The sequence below is a fragment of the Salvelinus alpinus genome, chromosome 1 (genome assembly GCF_045679555.1).
Source record: "Salvelinus alpinus chromosome 1, SLU_Salpinus.1, whole genome shotgun sequence".
Lineage (NCBI taxonomy): Eukaryota > Metazoa > Chordata > Actinopteri > Salmoniformes > Salmonidae > Salvelinus > Salvelinus alpinus.
The window spans coordinates 87,316,829-87,344,548 of NC_092086.1; the positions used below are offsets into that span (position 1 = coordinate 87,316,829).

General features: G+C 41.1%; 1 protein-coding gene across 2 annotated transcripts in view; it reads left to right on the forward strand.

The window, feature by feature from the left end:
• The first annotated feature begins 14,840 nt into the window (after nucleotides 1-14,840).
• The window catches only part of LOC139532642 (UV radiation resistance-associated gene protein-like), a 146,054-nt gene continuing 133,174 nt past the window's right edge, over nucleotides 14,841-27,720 (forward strand). Inside the window, exons 1-6 of one of the 2 annotated variants that reach the window (XM_071330525.1) lie at nucleotides 14,841-15,262; nucleotides 21,142-21,259; nucleotides 21,865-21,899; nucleotides 25,245-25,406; nucleotides 25,553-25,627; nucleotides 25,721-25,827. In XM_071330525.1, coding sequence (XP_071186626.1) covers nucleotides 15,161-15,262; nucleotides 21,142-21,259; nucleotides 21,865-21,899; nucleotides 25,245-25,406; nucleotides 25,553-25,627; nucleotides 25,721-25,827 — 599 coding nt within the window. In that variant the 5' untranslated portion in view covers nucleotides 14,841-15,160. The remainder of the gene's footprint in view (nucleotides 15,263-21,141; nucleotides 21,260-21,864; nucleotides 21,900-25,244; nucleotides 25,407-25,552; nucleotides 25,628-25,720; nucleotides 25,828-27,720) is intronic. The other variant, XM_071330535.1, reaches the window with a different exon arrangement.

Genomic DNA, 27,720 nt, shown 5'->3' on the forward strand with positions numbered 1-27,720 from the left:
GCATCTTTTTAGTGTTTTGTATTTTATTAGGATCCCCTGAAGCAGCAGCTACTCTTCCTGGGGTCCACACAAAACATAAAACATGACATAATGCAGAACATCATTAGACAGGAACAGCTCAAGGACAGAACTAAAGACATTTAAAATAAGGACAATAGAAACAAAAAGGTCCTAAGGACAGTTGCATGCATGCATTAGTACAAATACACTGAACAGAAATATAAACTCAATATGCAACTACTTCAAAGATTTTACGAGTTAGAGTTACTGTTCATAATAGCAAATCAGTCAATTGAAATAAATTCATTAGTCACTAATCTATGGATTTCACATGACTGGGAATACAGATCATCCGCTGGTCACAGGTACTTTAAAAGAAAGGTAGGGGCGTGGCTCAGTAAACCAGGCAGTATCTGGTGTGATCACCATTTGCCTCATGCAGCACAACACATCTTCTTCATATAGAGTTGATCAGGCTGTTAATTGTGGCCTGTGGAATGTTGTCCCACTCCACAGGAGGTTGGTGGCACCTTAATTGGGGAGGACTCGCTCGTTCTAATGACTGGAGTGGAATTGGTGGAATGGTAACAAATACATGGGCTCCCGAGTGGCGCGGCGGTCTAAGGCACTACATCTCAGTGCTAGAGGCGTCGCTACAGACCCTGGTTCAATTACAGGCTGTATCACAACCGGCTGTGATTGGAGTCCCATAGGGCGGCACACAATTGACCCAGCATCGTGCGGGTTAGGGTTTGACCAGGGTAGGCCGTGGTAAATAAGAATTTGTTCTTAACTGACTTGCCTAGTTAAATAAACATCAAACACATGATGGTGTTTAATGCCATTCCATTAGCTCCGTTCCGGCCATTATTATGAACTGCATCCTGTGTCCCACTCTTCTTCAATGGCTGTGCGAAGTTGTTGGATAATGGCGGGAACTGGAACACACACGTCGATCTAGAGCATCCCAAACATACTCAATGGGTGACATGTCTGGTGAGTATGCAGGCCATGGAAGAACTGGGAAATTGTCAGCTTCCAGAAATTGTGTACAGATCCTTGCGACACGGGGCCATGCATTACCATGAGGTGATTGTGGCGGATGAATGGCACAACAATGGGCCTCAGGATCTCGTCACGTTATCTCTGTGCATTCAACTTGCCATTGTTAAAATGCAATTATGTTCGTTGTCCGTAGCTTATACCTACCCATACCATAGCTCCACTGCCACAATGGGGAACTCTGTTCACAACATCAAATCAAATCAAATTAAGCTTTATACAGCCCATATCAGACATGGAATGTAACACAACGTGCGTTACAGGAAAAAAACATAAAAAACAATGAAAATAAAAGCTGAAATATTTACTACACAACAAACATAAAATAAAAAACAAAATAATGACTCAAACTGAACAACTAAAAAGCACCGTAAGGAAAAGCAAAGCAAAAAATATGTGTTTTAAGATCGCTTTTAAATATGTCCACAGTTTCAGCCCCCCCAGGTTCTCTGGCAGGCTATTCCAGAGGCGGGGGGCATAATAACTAAAGGCTGCCTCTTCATGCCTCATGGTCCTAGGCTTTGGGATAGTTAAAAGGCCAGTGCCAGAGGACCTGAAGGCCCTACTGGGTACATAACTTAAAAGCATGTCTGACATGTATAGGGCTGCACAATTGTGGATTGATTTAAAAACCAATCTTAAAATGAATTCTAAAACTCACAGGCAGCCAGTGCAGAGACCTTAAAATGGGTGTAATGTGTGCTCTCCATCTGGTCTTGGTCAGTAGCCGTGCTGCAGCATTCTGTATGTTTTTCAGTTGACCAATGGCTTTCTTGGATAGACCAGACAGGAGAGAATTACAGTAGTCAAGTCTGCTTGTAATAAAAGCATGGATGAGTCACTCTGTATCAGGCTGAGAGAGAAACGACCACACGTGTCAATGTTCCTCAGGTGGTAAAAAGCTATTTTGGTCACATTCCTAATGTGTGATAAAAAAAAATGTTCAGAATCTAAAATAACACCTAGGTTTTTTTACCTGGTGTTTTACCTTTATTACCCGTGAATTAAAATGTGTAGCTAGATTTTCTCACTGTGCTTTGGCTCCAACAATAAGTACCTCGGTCTTGTCTTGATTTAGCTGGAGGAAGTTGTGAGTCATCCAAGTATTTAAATCACTAATATAGTCTAATAATTTATCTGTGGAGCTAAAATCATCTGGTGATACAGAAATGGAAGGTTGTGTATCGTCTGTGTAGCAGTGAAAATCAATGCTGTGGTTTCTGATAACGCTGCCAAGGGGTAACATATATAAACTGAACAGTCCCGGACGCAAAATCGAACATTGTGGAACGCAACATGTGATATGTATTTTTTCTCAGTTATGTTCACCAAGGTTGACAAAAAACTCTCAACCGGTTAAATAGGTCCTAAACCAATTTAGAACCGGACTGGAGAGGCCAACCCACCTCTCCAGTCTGTCCAGAAGGACATCATGGTCAACAGTGTCGAATGCAGCACTTAAATTTAAGAGTACAAGGACAGAGAGCTGTTTTGCATCTGGGTTGTCTCTAAGATAATTTAACACTTTAACTAAGGATGTCTCTGTGCTGTGGTGGACACGAAAACCAGATTGTAATTTTTCTAAAATACAGTTGGCACTTAAAAAATCATTAAGCTGTTTGAACACCAATTTCTCCAGAATTTTGCTTAAGAATGGAAGGTTGGAGAATCCCTGAAAATTGCTAAGAGCTGAAGAATCTAGATAATTTTTCTTCAGAAGGGCTTTCACCATTGCAGTTTTTAGTGCAGTGGAGAAAGTGCCTGTGAACAGGGAGTGATTAATAATAGCTTGCACTTCTTCAGATATGCAATTAAAAACATAGGATCGACAAGGCAGGTAGAAGGCTTAAGTTGTGATATCACTTTCCTGAGCATATCTGTGTCAACCAGGGAAAATAATTCCATAGTGTCTTTGCGTGGTAGGCTAGGGCACATATCATCAAACTTCTCATCAGGTCTTGCTTGACTGATACCCAGCCTAATGTTGGTTATCTTATCTCTGAAATATGCAGCAAACTCATTACATTTAGAAAGTTCACATAGGTCTGCGTGAGTAGGATTTATCAGGCCATCAATGGTCGAGAAGAGCACTCTCAAATTATTCTGATTAAAAGTTAGAAAAATTTGCCCGTCTGGCTAAATGCCTTGTTATATATACCAAATTGCTCTCTCAGAATATCATAATGGACCTGAAACTTTGACATTCTCCACTTCCGATCTGCTTTTCTGCAATTTCTCTTTAATTGATTTGTTTCCTACTCATCCAAGGGGCTCTCCGTTTGGATGTGCCCTTTTTCAACTTCATTTGCTATTAAATTTATCAACTAAATCATCACAAGAGGAAGGCAGAATAGGTGGTGGAGTATTGTTCATACACTCAATCAAATATGTAGCAACTTCAGAGGTAAGATAGCGTTTCTTAATAATGCATTCAGTATTACCCTGTGCTATGGGCAACAAGGTTGTAAAAAATTCACAGTGGTGACCTGATAAAGCAACATCAACTATAGAGGGTATGTCAATAGAAAGCCTCTTGGTAATAACTAGGTCCAGAGTATGGCCTTATGGGTGGGCCCAGTAACATGTTGGATAAAGTCCATGGAGCTCAAAAGATTAATACATTCAATGGCCTTGGAGTCAGTCTCTTTGTCAACATGAATATTACAATCGCCCAACACAATTATTTTATCCAAGTTCTCAAGGAAAATAGACAATAGTTCAGATAGATCAGTAAAGAATGTGGGTCAGTGCTTTGGTGGCCTATACAGGGTTATGGCCAGCACTGGTGGCTGACATTATAGCTGAGAGCATTAGTAAAAAATAGATGCTGTCCCCCCACCCTTTTCCCCTTTTCTGATAGAGTGTGAAACGCTGTAGTCAATAAGAGCGGCACTACAGTCTGATGACAGCCATGTTTTAGTGAGAAACATGCAATCAACTTTGCGCTGAGTAATGAGGTCATTCACGAGAAAGGTTTTACTTGAGATTGCTCTAACATTTAAAAGCGCCATATTCAATGAGTGTGGGCCACTCTGCCCCTGGAGCATCTGCCTCAAGGTAACCATTAGAATAACAACCAAATTATGAACGGTACAACCGTAGTCTCCAATCTATCAGATTGGTAGGAGATGACAGTTTGTATTAACTCACTAGAAGGCGGAGTTAAAGGAACATACATTAGGTTACTCACAATAACCATAGTGCCATTTATACAGGAGTTGATATGCTTTCCATGTCCTCTGTTGCTTATTCTGACAGGGAGAACTGGAGCACAACCAAACCCTGTCTGTCAGTCTCTAAAAACAGTTTGCGATGTTGCTGGAAATAATAATGGAACCCCTGCGGTTAGGGTAAATCCAGTCTCTTTTAAAAAGTGCTGGTTGCTCCCACAGCAAATCAAAGTTGTCACAAAAAGAGACATTCCTGTCGTTGCAAGACTAATTCAAGACCATGATTGTAATTTTGTCAAATCGCCACCATAATAACAGTTCAAAAGTATTTCTGTGTTCATATTTCAGAAGAACATTTGTATTCATATGGACATTCAGAATGGTGAAAAAATGCATGCTGAAGGCAAATAGAGCCACATTACAAATTATTACTAACCCAAACACAGTGGGGAACAATTTGGGCCTTCTACGCTTTCAGAGAAAAGCTAAGGATTTATAAAATAATACAAATAGTAATAATTATATTATTATTTTCAATTATGTTCTGATTTAATCGCTCCTGTGTTTGTTAGAAAGGAAAGGGTTAACACTGAAGAGAAAGAAATATCCAATCAGGATTTTTCTTTGGCGGTCTCTAGGGAGATAAATCTAGCTATCTAAGTCAGCCATTGGCTAGGCCAGCAGACGCATCTGCCATTCAACTGTATCAGGGCAAAATGTTGGAGTGAGAGTGGAATCAACCAATCACATTGACTTGTAATGGGTGAGACCGTTTTTACAAAAATAGCGAGCAGTAGTTTTCCCATGGTCTAGCTAGCTAGCTTTTGTTGTAGACTAGTTTGTAGCGGCTGCAGCAGGTTTTATCGAGGATGTTGTAGTAGGATGTCCCTTGGGGGTATCCGTACCTATGTATGAAATAGGCAGACTAGGCTAGTAACATGCTGAAGCTAGAACATCGTTGTCGTGCCTCCTTATTTTAGATAATACTACATGGTGTCAGAGGTGGTTTAAATAATCACATAAACGTGAAGGACATACCAAATAAATCATATATTCAGGCTGACAGACTGTTTCAAAGCTGGGACGGCACAGTGTTGGAAATTAACAGCGGAGATCATTATTGTGCTAGCTAATGAGCAGGGACTAAGTTACTGCTAAGCAACATGTTGCAAGAGGAAGAAACTGGCGGGATTTCAGGGTTTGCGACTCCAAGTTCAACAGGCTCTGGCGCAAACACGGACAGGCCAGTTGTTAGTGCTGACGGATTTCACATTAGTCCCTCGGGGAGAATTTTGATTATATGGACATTCAAAACTGGCCGAAATGGATCGGGCGCTTTGAAAGGTACAGAGTAGCATCAGGCTTAAACGTGAAAAATCTGGCATTTCAAGTTAAATTAATACACTGATCTAATCTATGGGTGATGAAGCCGAGGATATATTAAATGCTTCACCATTGACTGAGGAAGAGAAACTTAACTACAGTGCCATTAAAAACTGTTTTGAAATGCATTTTGTAGGGAGACACAACATTATATTTGAGAGAGCTAGGTTTAATGTGCGCGAGCAGGGTGAAACATCCGACAGTTTTATTACAGCTGTTCACAAGCTAGCAGAACATTGTCCGTTTATTGTCCGTTTGGCGCACTCAGGGAAGAGCTGATCCGAGATCGGATTGTAGTGGGAATAAGAAATATATCACTTTCTTAAAAGTTACAGTTTGATTCCCAGCTTACCTTGTCCAAAGCTGTAAACCAGGTTAGGCAGAGTGGGACAGTATAAAGACAGCAGATGATGTTGCACGGCAGCAGCTTCTTGCAGAGTGAAGAGAGTGAGGAAATAAATGCATTTTCATACCGAGCTAAAAACAAATGGAGGGGAACACAGAACAGAGACAGACGTGGAGAAAACAATCACAGACAGCACCAGTAGCTAGGTCAAGTGCTTGTGCAAACGGGGAATTCCCCTTTCCACAGCTGGAAAGATTGCCCAGCAAAGTATATGGAATGCAGGAAATGTCACAGGAGAGGACACTTTTCAGTTGTTTGTCGATTAAAGCAAATGCATGAGGTCTCAGAGGAGGTACAGTAGGACAGCATCTTTCTGGGAGAAGTAAGGGGAAACAATGCTGGCTGTCTTTCAGACATTAAACTCAATGGGGAGGTTGTGTCATTTAAACTAGACACGGGCAGCAGTGACAGCAATAACCAACTAGCCTGTATAGCTATAGTAGAGATGGCCCTTTGCTCTCTACAAACAAAACACTGTACGGGCCAAGTAATAAGATATTACCAGTGGTAGGGCAGTTGGGGATTAAACTGGAGAGTAAAGACAAAAGTGCCATCCAGCCTGTCTTCGTCATTGACTCTCCGGCCAGACCGTTGCTGGGGCTGCCAGCAATTGAAGCATTGCAACTCATTGAGAGAGTGAGCGAACTGGAGGACCCAGGTGAGGTTTTCAAAAAGAAATTCCCAAAAGTGTTTTCTGGCCTAGGAAGGAAGGTGACTACAAAATCCACGTGAAAGAGGATGCAGCCCCCTATGCCCTTACCACCCCCTGCTGTCTGCCTATCCCTTTATTGGCCAGAGTAAAGGAAGAGTTGGGGAGGACGGAAGAAATTGTGGCGGTGTCTAAAATAGAGAGTCCCACTGACTGGTGTGCAGGGATGGTGGTGGTCCGAAAAGCCAATGGGGACATAAGGATCTGTGTGGACATGACTAACTTGAATGAGGCACTCTGCAGAGAGAGACACATTTTACAATCAGTGGAGCAGTCACAGTTGGCTGGCTCACAAGTCTTCACATAGCTGGCAGATACCGCTGTCACCAGAGAGTAAGGCGCTCACAACGTTTATAACACCGCTTGGCCGGTACTGTTTTAATGTTTTTCCATTTGGAATCGCTTCCAGTCCTGAGCATTTCCAAAGCTGCATGTCTCAGCTGTTCGATGGTCTGAGTGGTGTCATAGTCCACGTGGATGACATGCTCGTGTGTGGATGGGACAGAGCAGAACATGATGTAAGGCTCACAGCAGTTCTGACCAGACTCCAGGAGACTGGCCTGACACTCAATGAAAATGCACTTTTGCACAGTCAGAGGTCTTGTTCTTGGGACACAAAATCAGTGCAACTGGAATTTAGCCAGACCCGGAGAAGATCAGCGCCATCACAGATATGCCCATCCCCTAGAACGTGGCTGAAGTCAGGACCTTCTTAGGCATGGCCACATATGTGGGTAAGTTCCTCCCATAGTTTTCAGATACAACCAAACCCCTGAGAGACTTACTAGCCAAAGAGAATGACTGGTCATGGGGTCACGTGCTACAGGTTGCGTTTGACAAAATCAAAGGAGACCTGGCCTCACAGAGAGTGCTGGCCCAGTACTGTCCCCACGCTAAGACAAAGGTATCAGCAGATGCATCATCCTTTGGGCTAGGGGCAGTCCTCACACAGATGCAGGACAACATGGAGTGGCGTCCAATAGCATACATTTCCCAAAGCTTATCTGACATGGAACAAAGGTATGCACAAGTGGAGGAGGCGTTGGCTATCACATGGACATGTGAACGGCTTGTTCTCGCAGTTTACAGCAGAGACCGACTACAAACCACTGTTGACTGTTAGGGACAAAAGCACTGGACGACTTGCCTCCCAGAGTTCTGCGCTTCCGCCTCAGATTACTGAGGTTCACCTACAAGATGGTGTATGTGCCAGGGAAGGCACTGATCACAGCAGACGCACTCTCCAGGGCCCCAATTAAACGCCCATTATCAGAGGAGGAGCAATGTCTAGAGGGTGAGGTACAGGTGTCCATTAATGCAGTAAGAGACAGCCTACCTGCATCTCAGACCAAACTGCAGCAGATTGCAAAGGAGCAACAACGAGACCCCATCTGTCAACAGATAGTGCAGCAGTGAAAAAAGGGATGGCCCAGGCAGGAGGAACTGCCTCAGCTGCTGAAGCTCTATTGGGTGCACCAAAGTGACTTCCACTGTAATGGAGACCTTCTCATGAAAGGACAACAGATAGTTATTCCAGAGACTCTACAACCAGAAGTGCTAGACAGAGTGCATGAGGGACACATGGGGATAACCAAATGCAGACTGAGGGCTCAACAGTTGGTGTGGTGGCTTGGTCTGAGTAATCCCACCCACCCACTTTACCAAAGCACAGCCCCCACACCACTAGAGGGACATCTTCAACCACCAACTTACCATCCTGAGACAAGGCCGAGTATAGCCCACAAAGATCTCCGCCACGGCACAACCTAATAAGGGGGGGCGCCAACCCAGACAGGAAGACCACGTCAGTGACTCAACCCACTCAAGTGACGCACCCCTCCTAGGGACGGCATGGAAGAGCACCAGTAAGCCAGTGACTCAGCCCCTGTAATAGGGTTAGAGGCAGAGAATCCCAGTGGAGAGAGGGGAACTGGCCAGGCAGAGACAGCAAGGGCGGTTCGTTGCTTCAGAGCCTTTCTGTTCACCTTCACACTCCTGGGCCAGACTACACTCAATCATATGACCTACTGAAGAGATGAGTCTTCAGTAAAGACTTAAAGGTTGAGACCGAGTCTGCGTCTCTCACATGGGTAGGCAGACCATTCCATAAAAATGGAGCTCTATAGGAGAAAGCCCTGCCTCCAGCTTTTTGCTCTGAAATTCTAGGTACAATTAGGAGGCCTGCGTCTTGTGACCGTAGCGTACGTGTAGGTATGTACGACAGGACCAAATCGGAAAGATAGGTAGGAGCAAGCCCATGTAATGCTTTGTAGGTTAGCAGTAAAACCTTGAAATCAGCCCTTGCCTTAACAGGAAGCCAGTGTAGAGAGGCTAGCACTGGAGTAGTATGATCACATTTTTTGGTTCTAGTCAGGATTCTAGCAGCCGTATTTAGCACTAACTGAAGTTTATTAAGTGCTTTATCCGGGTAGCCGGGAAGTAGAGCATTGCAGTAGTCTAACCTGGAAGTTACAAAAGCATGGATACATTTTTCTGCATCATTTTTGGACAGAAAGTTTCTGATTTTTGCAATGTTACGTAGATGGAAAAAGCTGTCCTTGAAACAGTCTTGATATGTTCATCAAAAGAGAGATCAGGGTCCAGAGTAACGCCGAGGTCCTTCACAGTTTTATTTATACACAGATCCATACAGGGCTCTGTTAGCTTACAGAGTTACACCACTGCATCATGGGCCGTCGCCTGTCGAGCTCCTGTTGTGCAGGAGGCTGCGCTCCCCATTGCCTGTCTCGCCGGCTCAGCTTAAACCCCAATAGCCTAACAGGAAGGACTTCGCTGAGAGGGACAAACGGCTGAAACAAACTCAAACTGGAGACTTTAATCGGAGACACCGTGCTACGGAGAGACGGGAGCTGGCAGAAGGAAGAGAGAATGCCCACAGAGCTACAAGCTCTCCCAAAAAGGGATGTGAAGCCACCAGAGTGGCTGAAAGACTGTTACGTGAAGAGAATACATACTGTTTGGGACCATACCAAGCAAAACAGAGACTGTACCTAAGTTCATACTGTGTAATTTAATGCTTTCATACTATTTTAGGATGTGAAGTAGCATGCTAGAGAATAATACTGGTTTCCAAATTGCATATCAGTTATGCTTCAGTGGTTATGCATGTTGAGTTCTTGTTCATTGGAGAGGGGAAGATGTAGTAGGATGTCCCTTGGCGGTATCCGTACCTATGTATGACATGCGCAGACTAGGCTAGTAAACATGCTGAAGCTAGAACCTCATTGCCGTGCCTCCTTATTTTAGTTAATACAACAGATGTTGTTGCTAATTTGTTAGCTTTTAGCTTTTCAAGAATAACTTTCAAATTATTATCATCTCGTGAGTGGAACTGTGTTTTTTATTGCAGTGCGCATGCTGTTGTTAGCCATCTATTTTAAAATAACTTTTGTGTATGTGTGAAACATTGTTGCATTTAAACTTTAGGTTACTTTGTGTGCTAAACGTGAAATGTTTTTTGCAATGGGAAGTAATAGTTGTACATTTCGATAAGGAAATGCTTAGCCTAAAGGTTGTGTTTTTGTATTCTTATGATTGGGACCTACTGGCTTATTTTGTCCAATTGAATGGACTGCTTATCCTTTAATTAACATCATTCTGTGTGTGATTGCTGTCTTTCCATCGGCCCTATGCAGTGGTGTAGTGGTGCCTGGAGAAGTGGGTCCTGTGTGAAGGAAAGGTGCCCTGTGTGAAAAATCCTATGTTTTCCTAGAGACTTTTCAGATGTCATTCTCAAACCCCCACCCCCAAAAAGTTCTAAGTTCACAACAATCCTTAAACCATATCAGAAGACCATGTTTGAGATCTGGGAAAAACTAAAAAAATATATTTTCGGAGGGTGTAGTCACATTTTAATTCAATTGAGTAATACAAATGCCCTCCCCATTCATACAAATCAGTATTATAACTTTGTCAGGTACGCCTAAAAGTGCGGTCAACATTTAATTGGGAAGGTTTTTTGGGAAAGTCATTAAATATTAATGCAAAAAGTGTATGATTACTAAATTGCGCATCGCAAATAGCCTACTAACCAACACTACGGACCAAACATTTTCAATATCTGTTTTGCATACCCGTTGTTGCCTTAGTTATAATTTACTGGTAGATATGTTAATGGTCTCCTACTTAAAAACTCTCCACCCCCAAGGGCTTAATGAGGAATAGGACCTTGTATGTTTCTTGTAGTGTTGTCTACTAACACTAGGAGTCCCTCCCCATCCCCAAACTGTTGTCTATTCCCAATTATATGTGACATATGAATGGTCAATTTTTGAAACCCTTCTATATATTCCTTGTTAATATGCATTGACTCCCTATTTTCCAGTCTCTAATTAACTATCTGCTTGCACAGGTTGCGCCTATTACGCACAGCAGGTGTTTTAAGCACAGTACCTGTCAAAAGTTTGGAAACACCTACTCATTCCAGAGTTGTTCTTTCTTTTTACTATTTTCTACATTGTAGAAGAATAGTGAAGACATCAAACTATTAAATAACACATATGGAATCATGTATTAACCAAAAAAGCGTTGGAGAGTGATGGAATGCTGCATCAGATGACCTGGCCTCCACAATCACCCAACCTCAACCCAATTGAGATGGTTTGGGATGAGTTGGACAGCAGAGTGAAGGAAAAGCAGCCAACAAGTGCTCAGCATATGTGGGAACTCTTTCAAGACTGTTGGAAAAGCATTCCAGGTGAAGCTGGTTGAGAGAATGCCAAGAGTGTGCAAAGCTGTTATCAAGGCAAAGGGTGGATACTTGGAAGAATCTAAAATCTAAAATATATTTTGATTTGTTGAACACTTTTTTGGTTACTACATGATTCCATATGTGTTATTTCATTGTTTTGATGTCTTTACTATAATTCTACAATGTAGAAATAAAGAAAAACTTTTAAATGAGTAGGTGTGTCCAAACTTTTGACTAGTACTGTATGTGTTCTTAATATGTTTGTACAGCGCTGATGAAGGCATAAGTCCGAAACATACCATATGCCCTGTTTCTTTTTATTAGCACCTTGCACTTTCACTTTTTGTATTATTTTGAGCATGGATTGAATTAATTATATTATTTTTGCATCTCAGCCTCCCTGGGTTATTCCTCTTCACGGTTTTGAGTGTGACTACTTTAAAAAAAAAATCTACAGATATAAGCTGAAACATCTTTCCCTACCTACCAGCTATCGATGCCATTCTTCTGTGAGCTGCTCCATGAGACAACCAGTTGAGAGCTGCACACTCTTGCTGCCTGCAGATGATTTTCTACTGAAACTAGGCTATGTGTGCTGCACGCATGTTTATATACACTATATATACACAAAAGTGTGTGGACACCAATTCAAATTAGTGCACTCTCTGACCTATATGAGTGCTCTGATATTAGGGTTGCTGTCCTTTCAGTATCACAAGCCTGTCACACACTGAAGGCCCAATAGGCTCGACACTGCGCAAACATGTCTATAATAAATATAGACTGTTACAATTTCCCCGGTCTCCCCTTAGTAATAATGAGCGTGCAAAAGGTTTCAATAGGCAATAACATAGGCTATTGATGTTTCAAGAAAGGAGTGTATATATTTGGCCTGGTGAAGCGTTTTTTTTTGCACTGACTTAATGGAAGCGGATAATTATGAGATTTTTTACTCTGCTGGTCTCTGGAAGAAATTACGAGTCCTCACTGTCCAAGACCGAGTCAAGACCAAGTAAAAATGTATCCGACACCGAGACAAGACCGAGACACTCAATATGTGGTGTGTCTGCCGAACTCCTTCGGTAGCACGGGAGGGGACCAGAGATAATTATTATCTTCCCTGTTCCCTAGCGAGGCTGTTTAAAAAATGTTTGGAGTTCTCCCTCAGATCGCCTAAAATGAAGGTCGTTAAAACCTACGGTGAGTGACGATGGTGTCAATATTGGATTAGTTGGCCAGAACCATGGGCAGGAGGGAGTTGATGTCATGGACACGGGCTCCTGGGTGACAGTGGACCTTGGTCGGTCAACAGATCGAGCTGCCAACAATGATGGTAGTCGTGATGGAATCCGATGGGGAAGCGACCTGCTGAACTTCAGTTGCTGTGGGGGAGGGTGCCACTGGGCGGCCGCCTGCTGGGACAAAACTGCACATTTTAGAGTGGTCTTTTGTTGTCCCCAGCACAAGGTGTAATGATCATGCCGTTTAATCAGCTTTTTGATATGCCATACCTGTCAAGTGTATGGATTATCTTAGCAAAATAAAAATGCTCACAAACAGGGATGTAATTAATATTGTGCACAAAATTGGTTAGAAATTAACTTTTTGTATATATGTAACATGTCTGGGATCTTTTATTTCAACTCATGAAACATGGGACCTACACTTTACATGTTGTGTTTATATTTTTGTTCCTTGTACATTTGATGTATGGACACATAGGCCAAGTATGTATTGATTTGGCTTGATTGATGTGAAAATATTTACAAGTTTGTTGTAAATATGTTTGGCCTTGACCCATGTAATATGATTGTGTTCTTAACTTCAGTTGACAAAGTTGATAAATTAAATGTTCTATCACCATTCAGTTAATTAGCCAATTAGGAAATCAAATGCCTAGGACACTGACAAAAACAGTCCTCACCAATTACTCTCCACTACCGTACTTGAGTGAATTGTCACCATCAGGTCACGCGATAGATAAATACATGCAGAAACATTCACTTCCTCATATTTGGAGGAAGTCTTTCCACAAGATAGCACAGCCACAAAGTCAAAATTGTCCATGTTGTAAAAATTTATGAAAACAAAATAGCCTTTTGGTCCTAATTTAAGGTTAGGCACACGGTTAGCAGTGTGAATAAGGTTAGAGTTAAGGTTCGGTTTTAAATCACATTTTAAGAGTATACATAAAGATTTTGTCAAATTAACGATTTTGTCAAATTCTTTTTATTTTGGGGGAATTTTAGCTAACCCTAACCCTTCTCCTAACTTTAACCTAATTATCCTAACCTGCTACATTAATACTCCTAACCTGCTGTGAAAGGTCAAATCTGGCATTTGTCGTAAAGATGCAAATAGTCTATATCGTAAAAATGCAAGAAAACAAAAGGTGACTTTTTGGTGTTGATTTAAGGTTAGGCATACGATTGGCTGTGTGGTTAGGTTAAAAATAAAAATGTAAGAAGATAAATCGGTCTCCCGAATGGTGCAGCGGCAATTTGAGTTTATGTTTTCCTTAAACTTCTTCATATAGTGGTTGGCAGGATAATATTTATGAATCATTTTAAAGGAAACCTCCTTAATTTTGTTAACAAGTAGGTATGTGTGTGGCAACATCCAAACTTTTTTCCAACAGATATTATCAATAAATCCATTCCAATAAGGCATGACATAAGGTATAGATACAACATCCTGCTGAAACAAGGTTCGTATCGCTCTGTTGTTGAATGGGCCAAAAGAGAAACAAATCTTTCCTACTGATGAGTCAACAGGGTCAATAGAAGGTAGGCTCTGAGGGTCAGGTCTTGGCACGTTCCTGAATAACAGAGCAACCTTGCAAAGAGATAATAATTCCTTATAACTGAGTAAAACACCCTCTGCATTTACCAGTTGGCTCACCAATAGGATATTATTTCGGAACCAATATTCTAAAAACAAAGTATTTTTATACAATATATCCCGATTATTCCATATATAATATCTGTGTTGTGAATAATTGTGTTTATAAATTAAGGACCATGACAAGAAAAACTGCCGATGAAAAGCAGAAAGTTTCACTGGAATTTTGTCAATATTATAATTGCACAACAACATGAAGTTAAGGCCACCAAAAGTAGAGAAGAGCGGCCTAAGGCACTGCATCTCAGTGCAAGAGGCGTCATTACAGTCCCTGTTTCGAATCCAGGCTGTATCAAATCCGGCCGTGATTGGGAGTCCCATAGGGCGGCGCACAATTGGCCCAGCGTCGTCAGGGTTTGGCCGGGGTAGGCCGTAATTGTAAATAACCGTAATTGTAAATAAGAATTTGTTCTTAACTGACTTGGACAGTTAAATAAATGTAACATTTAAAAAATATATATACATTGTATGAATAGGCGGGGTTTATGACTTTGTGTTTGTGCTAACTAGTGACGAGTCCCCATATTAGTTTTTTTCAGTAGAAACGGAAGTTAGGTTGAAAACCGGAAACATCCGCGTTGTCTCGACTCCGCGTAGAGTGCTCTTTGACAGACGGATGATAGCTTCCTGAGCAAGTCCTACTTTGTTTATGTCACGTAGCTAGCTAGCTTGCTTGCTAACTGACGGCTACAAAAGTGCTTTGTTTTCTTATTAAGCGGATTACTGCACTGATACATACATTTCTGGCGTAGAAGGTGAATCTAGATTTACATGACCCGGGGTTGTTTGGTACGAACGCCTCTGGTGCCGTTAGGAGAATGAACTCCATCACCGGTCGGGATCACCCTGTACCCGCCTCCTCTGTCAACTCTGGAGCCTCATCTTCTCGAGGCTTGCACGTAGAACTCACATCTCAGCAGGTAAGGACATGGACCCTCAGCTCGGTGGAATGTTTTTTGATTGACTCTCATTCTGTAATAATGCTGTGTGTCACATGTCAAAACTGCAAGATGAATACAGCAGGCCTATTACAGCTCTCTTGGGTAGCGAGACAGTTATACGTTGTCTATAATAGCTAGTTAGATACCTGTGCAAATGTTAGATATCATTGTTAGATATTTAGTTTGCAAGTAACAGAGACGAATATGCTAGCTAGCCAGCTTAGTTAGCCCTAGTCTTGTCGCAAACACTACTGGAAGCCTGGGGAAGTTCCATGGCAGAAATCAGCTAAAGGGGTTGGAAGTCGGTGCAAATCAGTGATGCCTCACAACACGTCAAACCAATCAAATGCCTTGTTATGGCGGGGCTTTTCTTTCAAAGACAATCATTTCTAAGTGACCCCAAACGTGTGTGTAAGGGTTGAATGTGTTGGTAGTCAGTGCAAATCATTTCTAAATTGCATATAGTCTTTAAGGTGCATGTTTTCAAATCTGGAATTATTGAATTTGCCTTTACTGGCTGCTGAGATATACATTACTTCCTGCTTATTATCATATTTTTAAACAACATCCTACATTGCTACTTTGGGAAGAAACTGTCTTTATGAATGACTTGACAGGTGTCACAGCACAGGTCTGCCTGAACACTGAGCAGTATTGTTGGGAGGTAACTAGCTGTGCTGGGAAACACCCAGTGTCAAGGACTCATTAACTCAGAATATGAGCAGAATATGGCTTGTGAATCTCTTATCATTGCAGGCTTGTTAAAGTTTCACAAGATTCAAAAGTGACTGCGGAAAGTAGGCCTTGTTAGAGAATCACTGTTAACCAGCCCTCTCACCTAATGTGCACAGACCGACACCGGACAGCCATGGACGTTGAAAAGTAGTTGAAATTTGACTTCTATTTCCTAAGTTTGGACAGTACAGCACAGTATAGAGCAGTAGTGTAGAGTACAGTATAATATACTCTATTGTTCTGTACTGAACTATACTATGTGGTACTGTACTCTACTATATTGTATTCTACTATATTGTACTTTGCTGTACTGTGCTGTACTGTGATTTGGTCTATGATTTGTACAGATGTGGTCCGGACCAACCAAAGTTGGTCTTGTTTGGGGGTAGAGCTCATTAGAATAATAGCCAGCATTATTTTGGTTATGACTTTTCAAGCTTGGAAAGTAGATTTCAGTGGAAAAGGACAAAGAAGCATATTATATACCTGGTTGTATTGATAGCATGCAATTTGGTGGAGGCCTATATGATCAACTACTCTCCTTTACTAGATAAGATTGAATCCAATGTTCAGAGATGGAAAACTTTACTTATTTCTATGTTAGGAGGGTCAACATAATCAAAATTAATATATTACCATGGTTGATGTATTTATTCTAAGTTTGACCAGTTTCAATTCCATTCAACTTCTTTAAGAATAAATTACCTACTCTCCAACTTTATTTGGAATGGAAAGCCTTTAAGAGTCAAATTGAATGTTTTACACTTACCTTATGAAGCTGGACAATAACAACACCGTTAAGTCCTGGTTCCAAAGTGGCATCATTCATTTTTAGCATATGTATTATAATGGCTCTCTACTGCCATTCAATTAATTACAAGAAAAATGTGGGTTATCCAAAACCAATTTCTTTAAATTCTTATAACTCAGAAATCTTATTCAATCGCTTCAATAGAATCTGGATGAATCTAAAGCTTCTAGCTTTGATTGAATTTCTACCTAATAGCACAGAACTTTTATAAAGGAAAAATGGGAAACAGATCTCTAAGAAAATGTATGAGACTATTGGTCACAGATATGTAAAAATGTTCATATTTTCTCCTACAACCTTAGATGTAAATTATTGCAATTCAAGATAATCCTTTGGATTTACTACACTCCTGCCAGGATGCATGTTATGCTCCCAGAAATGTTGGAGAAAAGGAACCCTATTACATATGCTGTGGTCCTGTGACAAACTGACACCATTTTGGGATAATGTCTGTGATATCATATTATTGTGTTTAGGAATTTCTGTCTATCGCCACGATTTATGTCTATTGGGAAATGTAAATATTGATGAACAATATCAGAGTTTCTTTTAACCTAGGTATAATTGCTGCAATTTTTTTTAGAGCTATCAATTGGAAAGCATCATACTCACCATCAATAACGAACTGGAGGACTGAACTATGTAGTTACATTTCTTTAGGATGTGTTTTATGAAATTTAAGCAAAAGAAAGGACATGGTTGATCAAATCTGGAAACTTTACATTGACCATCTTGAGGAGTGTGACTTTTCCCAACAGACATAATTGTGTTTGAATTTCACATGTACATTTATATGTGTATTGAAAGGGGAGGCTGCTGTGTGTTCATGTACAGGTGTGGGCATGTTGTAGTGTGTATTGGGTGTGGTGCTTGTTTTTATAGAAAAATATACAATATAAGTCAAAAGTTTAGACACACGTACTCATTCAAGGGTTTTTATTTATTTGTTTTACTATTTTCTACATTGTAGAATAATAGTGAAGACATCAAAACTATGAAATAAAGGGCCTCCCGGGTGGTGCAGTGGTCTAGGGCACTGCATCGCAGCACTAGCTGTGCCATGAGGTCCGGGAGGTCCGTGGGGCGAAGCACAATTGGCCTAGCGTCGTCCGGGTTTGGCCGGTAGGGATATCCTTGTCTCATCGCGCACCAGCGACTCCTGTGGCGGGCCGGGCGCAGTGGTGTGGCTGGCTTCCGGGTTGGAGGCACGTTGTGTTAAGAAGCAGTGCGGCTTGGTTGGGTTGTGTTTCGGAGGACGCATGGCTTAGGACCTTCGTCTCTCCCGAGTTGTAGCGATGAGACAAGATAGTAATTACTAACAATTGGATACCACGAAATTGGGGAGAAAAGGGGGTAAAATTAAAAAATAAAAATACAAAAAAAACTATGAAATAACACATGGAATCATATTGTAACCAAAAAAGTGTTAAACTTATTAAATATATTTTATATTTGAGATTCTTCAAAGTAGCCGCCTTGATGACAGCTTTGCACACTCTTGGCGTTCTCTCAACCAGCTTCATGAGGTAGTCACCGGGAATGCATTTCAATTAACAGGTGTGCCTTGTTAATTTGTGGAATTTCTTTCCTTAATGTGTTTGAGCAATCAGTTGTGTTGTGACAAGGTAGGAGTGGTATACAGAAGATAGCCCTATTTGTTAAAAGACCATGTCCATATTATGGCAAGAACAGCTCAAATAAGCAAAGAGAAACGACAGTCCATCATTACTTTAAGACATGAAGGCCAGTCAAAGCAGAACATTTCAAGAACTTTGTAGGTTTCTTCAAGTGCAGTCGCAAAAACCATCAAGCGCTATGATGAAACTGGCTCTCCTGAGGACCGCCACAGGAAAGGAAGACCCTGAGTTACCTCTGCTGCAGAGGATAAGTTCATTAGAGTTACCAGCCTCAGAAATTGCAGCCCAAATAAATGCTTCAGAGTTCAAGAAACAGACACATCTCAACATCAACTGTTCAGAGGAGACCGCATGAATCAGGCCTTCATGGTTGAATTGCTGCAAAGAAACCACTACTAAAGGACACCAATAAAAGGAAGATACTTGCTTGGGCCAAGAAACATGAGCAATGGAAATAAGACTGGTGGAAAGATGTCCTTTGGTCTGATGAATCCAAATTTGAGATTTTTGGTTTCAACCGCCGTGTCCTTGTGAGAAGCAGAGTAGGTGAACGGATGATCTCCGCATGTGTGATTCCAACAGTGAAGCATGCTTTGCTGGTGACACTGTCGGTGATTTATTTAGAATTCAAGGCACGCTTAACCAGTATGGCTACCACCACATTCTGCAGCGATACGCCATCCCATCTGGTTTGCGCTTAGTTAAATCAAATTTGATTTGTCACATGCGCCGAATACAATAGGTGTACAGTAGACCTTACAGTGAAATGCTTACTTACAAGCCCTTAACCAACAATAAGTAAAAATCGATAAGTAACAAAGTGAAATATAAATAATGAAAAAGGGGTACTGGTACTGAGCTGGTGGGACTTTCATTTGTTTTTTTAACAGGACAATTATTATTTATTTATTTATTTAACTAGGCAAGTCAGTTAAGAACAAATTCTTATTTTCAATAATGGTGTATGAACAACTGCCTTGTTCAGGGGCAGAATGACAGATTTTTACCTTGTCAGCTCGGGGATTCAATCTTGCAACCTTCCAGTTACTAGTCCAACGCTCTAACCACTAGGCTACCTGTCACCCCCAATGACCCAAAACACACCTCCAGGCTGTGATGGTGTGCTGCATCAGATGACCTGGCCTCCACAATCACCCGACCTCAACCCAATTGAGATGGTTTGGGATGAGTTGGACCGGAGAAAATTCAGCTGACCTTTTCTGTGGGGGGGTTGCTGAACAAGCTGGGTTTTTGTTTCCGAGCAACCTTAATCTTATAGGGAATCCCATGACTTAGATTTATCCCTAATGCCTGTGGTGGTGGAAGCTCAGTGTGGGCTGCTGGAGTTTGAAGAATGCAGATCAGGTGAGGGACTTGGCCTGCCGTTGACATAGATAGTCCTACTGCTGCTCTGACACTGCTGCCCCTGAGGGGTGACCTCATTCAATGGCCCCTCTTTTCACAGGTCTCATGTCATGTCCCATTGTCATTCTCTTGACTTATCCCCCCCCCCCCATAAATTTTGAGGCTTTTTCTTTGGAGCCATTATCTTTTTTTATAAATGCAGTCCTCTGTAAAATAAAGTCTTCTTCAGTTAGTCTACTCTTTTTTTGATTGGCTATAACTGAGCCTTTCTCTTCAAGCAGGTTCCTTTTTATTTTAGACTACTTCTCAATTTATTTGAAAGGTGGACTTCTGACTGATGTCCAACCTTGGTTATGTTCTGTCAGTGGTGTGGAACAAATTTTATAGAGCTGAGGAATCAGGGCTTTTCTACTCTGAGACGTACTGTACAAATGCTTTTTGTGTGTCATTGGCATGCTGGCTTGGACTGTAGTTGATGAAACTGTGGCGGTCCTGTATGCAGAGCTTTTGTGAGGGAAACACAGTTAAGTCAACACATGAATGAACTCCGCTTTCAAATGAAACGCTTGTCTGCAAATTGTATTATTTTTGGACAAATGTTGATAGTAGATGACGTGTGACTAACCAGATACTAGGGTCTGGACGATAACAGTATCGCAATACTCGTTAGTGTCGTGGCAAGGAAACAAAACACGAAGCGGCTTTAACTTCTTTAGGAAAACTACCCTAATGTCAATTGTTGTCATCTTGTCACTTGTTTTCTTTCTCAAGCTATAGCACACAATATGTTACAAATACAGCATGTTTTTAAAGGACCAAAGAGTTTTTGTCTGCTTCGTGTTTTCATTTTTGCCATGAAAAAAATATTGCGATACTGGTATCATCCCAGCCCTACCAGATACGCCAAGTTCTCTCCAACCGAGCTACTATATTCTAAAAGGACAGTTTATTTTTAACATGAGGATGTACTTGAGCCTAATTACTTTGCTATCTGAAATTGTGACTTCTGGTTGACTGCATTGTTTACTCCTGTGTGAATTAGACTAGCTCATTGGGTAACAGTCTTGTAAGTCGATTTGGATTGTGTAACAGGATGAAACTCTTGAAATCGATAATACAATTGTAAAAGGCATTGAAGCTGACCCAGACAAGTACAAGCTGCATTGTACGTAATTTAGACTTAGGCTACCTCTGGTTGTGGGCAGTTCATTAGGCTAAATGCTGTCTCCTGCTCCCTGTCTCTGCTCCTGCTTCTATTTCTCGTCTTTTTCCCCCGACTATCTCACCATCTGCCTCTCTCTCCCTAACAGAGGCGGTTACGTCATCTCAGAAGCATCGCAGCCCGCAACATCGTCAACAAGAATGGCTCTCCACTGTTGGACACATATTTTACCCTTCATCTCTGCTTAGAGGACTGGATATCCAGAGGTCAGTACAGTAACCCTGTTTCAGCTGTCTCGGTATCACAGTGTTCCCGGGCCACTGCACTAATACCCCTTTCACACTACTGAGCCCAGGCAGTCCACACTACAAACATGTCTAGGCCTGAATCTTAACTTGAGATCTGTGCACATAACTTGACAACAATGCAGGATTTACGCAAAAGTCATGGAAAGATGCAGACATCTTAATTACGATTCAGCCCTTAGTGCCAGAGCCCACTTAGGACTAAATGTTCAGCACCAATGTGTACTGCATTAGGCTACTCTCACAAGTGGAAGAAATGTCAGAGTCCCATTACAAAGTGTAGTTAAATGCACAAGGGCTTGGTTTGTTAGGGGACGCTGATGCTCCAGTAAATGAGGTCTTTCACTTTTGGTTTAAGGGAAAATCATTTCATTTTAAGTTAATATACAAAAATGGCCCAGATTGAGACAAAACCTCAGGGCCGTGGCTTGCTGTTGTCAGGTAATCCTGACAGGTGTTGAATCTTCACAAGTGTAGTTTAAGCTTTTGTGTGTGTGTGTTTATTCAATGTCTGTTTGAGAAAGCTTTAAAGTGAATTTAACCTGTTTTTTTGCCTTCCCTTGCAGACTTTTACAAGAGTGAAGTCATCCGAGATTCATTGGTGAGTGTCATTTTTTTCAAAAGAACAAACATGTGTTGGACAGATTCTACATTAATTTGCCAAAGAAGGCTGCCTGGCCTCACACAAAATGACTATAGCACCAGCTATGGAATGTCATAGCAATCCATTTTGTGTGGATTTTGTTGTATGATTTGTCTGCTCACATCTGTGGAAGCACACTACCGGTTATATGCTTAGTTCCATTCAGAGGGCACAAGAATAGAAACGAGTGACAGCACGGCCAGCCTATAGGCTTATCACTACCCCTGTCCAGGTTTACGCACTCCGCCACGCCCACAACGTGTTTGTGTGTGTGTACATGTGAGAGTGAACAGTGGGCACTTTCTCCAGTGCTGCTGTGTGGAAAGAGGGCATGCTTCCTCCATTTCCCCATTACGGAGGACTAGTGTCTGCCAGCCAATACATGGACTCAGGTCAGCTGCCTTGGTGTTTGTTTCTAACACAATCAAGTCAAGTAGCCTACCTTTCACTTCCTCTCATCTGTCAAAACAGTTGCTGAAAGAACACCTAATATTACCTAAAGTAACTCGACCAAAAAAAGCACTTGTTCGGTTGAATTCAGAATTGGATGTATCGACATTGCACAGGTTGGCCACACCAGGATGGTGTTGTGACCCTGAATCTGACTGCTTTAAATGGGAGTCATCACTGATACACACAGTGTCAGCCAGCTCCCATCTCCTTGTCTCCATAGCTTCACAGAGGGCTAAGCACAGGGGTTTACTGTACTGTATGGTCTCTTATTGACAGTTGCGTATGTGCAATAAGGCCAAGAACAACAGAAAACAGACAACGTCTCTGTTCTTGGCCTGCACTAATCTCTTTCTTCATGTTGTACCCCAGTCATATAAACAACAGACAGGAAGGTGGAAAGCAGCCTTGCAGCAACACACTGTATGAGTCAAGGGGAAACAAACAGGCTTACATCATCAACATACTGTATGGATAAAGTATGCACAAGCTTTCATTGTACTATTTCTCGCTCTCTTTCTCTCTAAACGTGTTCATAGCATGTCTGTCATTGTGTTCTGCAAGACGCCATTCAGTAAAATCAGATATTGCCTTCTCAGCTATGGCTCTATCAACACAACGTCCTTGGATTCAGTCGGAAGTTTCCATATTTTTATTTTCCTCGTTTGCAGGGAAACGATTGTCCTCACTGACAGTTGTTAGATTTGGTCCTACACCCTACGTGGCTTAGCAGCTGCTACGCGCTCCCTTCTCTGCATGGAGTCTGTGATGAATGCAGCCAAGTAGAGCAGCACACCATTGCTAACATGCCAAATGTAGAATCATGAGCTGGCCTAAGCTCTTTTCCAAGCCTACCTTTCCTTTACTTTCCACGGCCCTAGTCTGAAATGTACTGCAGATTAAGCTCAGGATTGTGTCTGGCAGAGATCTGAAATCTGCCTTTGTATTGAAAACGTCAGCATTCCTCCATGACCTTTGTTTGTTCTCTAGTGTTTTTGTCTGTTTCCCCGTTGTCTTCTCTAGTCTGTCAAAGGAGCCTGCCTAATTAATGCAGGCCTAATTAATGCGAATTAATTACTTAAAAATCATACAATGTGATTTTCTGGATTTTTGTTTTAAATTCCGTCTCTCACAGTTGAAGTGTACCTATGATAAAAATTACAGACCTCTACATGCTTTGTAAGTAGGAAAACCTGCAAAATCGGCAGTGTATCAAATACTTGTTCTCCCCACTGTATATTGGCACGGTTAACACCGGCCTTCGACCAACAACACCCATGCCAATATATCCTCCAAACACCAGCTTTTCGTGCATTATCACTATATTATGACAGGTTATGACATGGTTATGATGTCAAGTAAAGTTTTACCTATGTTTTCTTTAAATAAGCTTTGTTGTACAATTTAAAAGTCAAATACACTGCATTTCTAACAGTCAACAATAACCGAGTGAATTCAGGCCTTGTGAAATTATACCTAGGCTAAATATAAGCTTTCCACAACCATAAGACCCACAAATAATGTAATTGTTTTATCAAAATAGTTTAACCTGCTTTTTTGCAATGATCTGTATTTCAAGTCTGTCTATGAAAATGCCCTTTTTGTTACACATTTAATGAGAACCATGCGTAATGCACATTCACTGATAATGTCTACCTTCTTGTAGCAGGCATTATTTGTGAGACTTGCTAACACCGGTCTCCTGAACAATCTCTGAAGCACAAGCCCATGTGCTAGTGAGTAGCCAGCTAGTCTTTTAAATTTCATGTTTAGCCAACATGGATTTATTTGCTAGCTAACAAGGTTGGTAGAACAGTTGAATTGTTATGATCACACCTTTCTGTCCATCTCCAACTGTTTGAACATAATGCTAGCCTCTCTACTTTAAGATGTTGAAATCAAGTGGCCTACCTTGTTTCTCAGAATGAGAACGAGTTGCCAATTCCTTATATAATTGTGTTTTATGCTTATTGCATATTTATAAAACAGACTAGACGGCTAGTGTAACAGTATTTGGCTAAAATGCTGCTAGCGGTACATGGTCCCACAATAACATGTGCAACAAACTGAGCATTCATTTTCCAGAACCAATGTTCATTGATACTACCATTTTTATTAGTGTCTGTTCTATGTGCAATTTGAGGAGTTAACCTTTAACTTCTCTATTACAGTAAAATAATGTCTCAATGTGTTTTGGTGTCCATGTGAATGATTTCTGTTGTACCAAACCTCAAATGCAAATAGTGAATTGAAACCGCTTGTCAGAGAGGAAGAAGTGATCTCTCATCTTTGTGAGTGGAAGGGGCTTGGGGGGAGTGTCTGTGAGAGAGAAATGGAAAGGTGCACAGAAGGAGCGAAGGAGACGACTAAAAAGACCACTCTCATGAAAAAAAAAATGTCTTCATGAAACTGATTTTTGCTATACAGGCATTTGGAATGTCGTGCTAAAACATACATTTGAATTAATTCGATATATCGCCGGCTCTAGGTTAGAGCAACCTAGAGTTCCGTCTGAAACCCTAGGTGATATGGTGTTTTGTTGAAGCCAAGCCTTTATGATGACAAATCGCCTTGGGATATTGATGTTGGATTTGTAAATATTTGTCCAGACTTTTGTAAGTGGGACAACAGTTAAATGAACATCCTGGTTCAGCACCCTTTTGTGTGCTCAAGTCACTTTCACACATACTACTGACACACATTAGGATTTGTCATTTGAACAAATTAAACACTTGGAACAAATTAACACTTGGTTGTTTTCATATGCAATATTACTTGAACTGATCAAAATGTTCCATCCCAGTGGGATCATTCATTCAGCTGCATAATCCCTTGTCTTGGCCTGTCTGTCAGAATCCAACATGGCGGAGCCTGGACTTTGGCATGCTGCCGGACCTCCTTGACACATCTGTGTCCTGCTTCGTGGTGAGGATCTGGGGCGGTTGGGAGGAACAGTTCACACTCCTCATAGAGTGGAAGGTCAACCTGGATGGGCTCAGATACACAGGGCAGCAGGTCAGTGTGTAAACACGCACGCTCATAAAATGTAGGCTACTTTGGGATGTATGCTGACTAGCATCCATGCAGTCATCTAGACAATAACAGCCTTTCTCTTGTTTTAATACAGACATACTAAATGCCACTGCTTTGTTCCTCCACAGATCCGCTCCAGGAATCCAAATGAAATCATATTTGGATTGAATGATGGCTACTATGCAAGTGACTTTGATCATAAGGTACTGCTGACTTTGATCCAGGAATTATGTCCCTAATATAGACCATAGACATTCTATAATTTGTTTTTCTATGTTTGGTTTTGTTATTGTAAGGTTGAAATGTGCCTGTTTCAGGACCACTCTGAAAGGAAGAAGAACAGTTTACTCCTTGTGGACCAGAGTTCAGTGAGGAACTCCTACAGTGTCTTCTCTCTGCTGAGGTGAAACAGACCACACCCACCAAAACACTCACACACAAGACGCTGGACACTTAACAGCATCTCCCATAGGACAATGTGTCCAGCTAGTATGGAGCAATTTCAGTGCCAACAGAAATTGTATTTGAATTCCATAATTTTGAATTGGTGTTATGATATTGAATTTAAATTTCATATTTTTTTGTTTGTAACGCACAAATTGAATCATTTAATTAATAAATTGTATTTCATGATTTGAAACTAAATTTAATGAATTTTTAATTAATTAATATATTCAATTAGCATAGAGCCCCAGAGTGGAGATGTCATAATACCCATAAAACCTAGCGGTCAAGTAAGGAAATCGTTCCAATTGTTTTTCCATAATTATTTTTTTCCATAAGGGATTTTATAAACACTTAAAATAAGGGCGGTGTTTAATGTAGGCTTACCCTGGCTTGACATTTTGATAACCATGTAAATCTGTTAAAAAAGCTATATCAAAATATTAATCTCTATTTACTCTCAGATTTGAAAATGGAAATTAGCATAAAAGTAGACATGCAAAACTACAAATCCTTGCAAGGTCCTGTATGTCATCTCTAGTTAACAGGTGTTGTGTCAATTGAAAACTTGCACAAGACAGTTCACAGAATTGTCAATTTAAGAAATTTAGACAATATGTTCATTATTGCATTTAACTAACATTTGATAGTTAATCCAGAGATAATGCCGAATTGAGGTAAAGATAATTATCGTCCAGATCATTGCATTTGTAGTTCTTTATGATAGCCACATTAGCAGCTAATTAGCATGTCATTTTTGGGGGGTAAATACAGGTGAATACAGTGCCTTCGGAAAGTATTCAGACCCCTTGACTTTTTCCACATTTTGTCACTTTACAGCCTTATTCTAAAATGGATAAAATGAATCCCTCAGCAATCTACACACAATACTCCATAATAACAAAGCAAAAACAGGTTTTTAGAAATGTTTGAAAATTTATTAGAAATAAAAAAACAGACCTTATTTACATACAGTTGAAGTCGGAAGTTTACATACATTTAAACTCAGTTTTTCACAATTCCTGACATTTAATCCTAGTAAAAATTCCCTGTTTTAGGTCAGTTAGGATCACCACTTTATTTTAAGAATGTGAAATGTCAGAATAATAGTAGAGAGAATGGTTTATTTCAGCTTTTATTTCTTTCATCAAATTCCCAGAAGTTTACATACACTCAATTAGTATTTGGGAGTATTGCCTTTAAATTGTTTAACTTAAATCAAACGTTTCGGGAAGCCATTCACAAGCTTCCCACAATAAATTGGGTGAATTTTGGCCCATTCCTCCTGACAGAGCTGGTGTACCTGAATCAGGTTTGTAGGCCTCCTTGCTCGCACATGCTTTTTCAGTTCTGCCCAAATTTTTTATATGGGATTGAGGTCAGGGCTTTGTGATGGCCACTCCAATACCTTGACTTTGTTGTCATTAAGCCATCTTTCCACGACTTTGGAAGTATCCTTGGGATCATTGTCCGTTTGGAAGACCCATTTGCGACCAAGCTTTAACTTCCTGACTGATGTCTTGAGATGTTGCGTCAATATATCCACATAATTTTCCATCCTCATGATGCCATCTATTTTGTGAAGTGCACCAGTCCCTCCTGCAGGAAAAGCACCCCCACAACATGATGCTGCCACCCCCGTGCTTCACGGTTGGGATGGTGTCATTCGGCTTGCAAGCCTCCCCCTTTTTCCTCCAAACATAACGATGGTCATTATGGCCAAAGAGTCCTATTGTTGTTTCATCAGACCAGAGGACATTTCTCCAAAAAGTATCATTTTTTGTTCCCATGTGCAGTTGCAAACCGTAGTCTGGCTTTTTTATGGCGGTTTTGGAGCAGTGGCTTCTTCCTT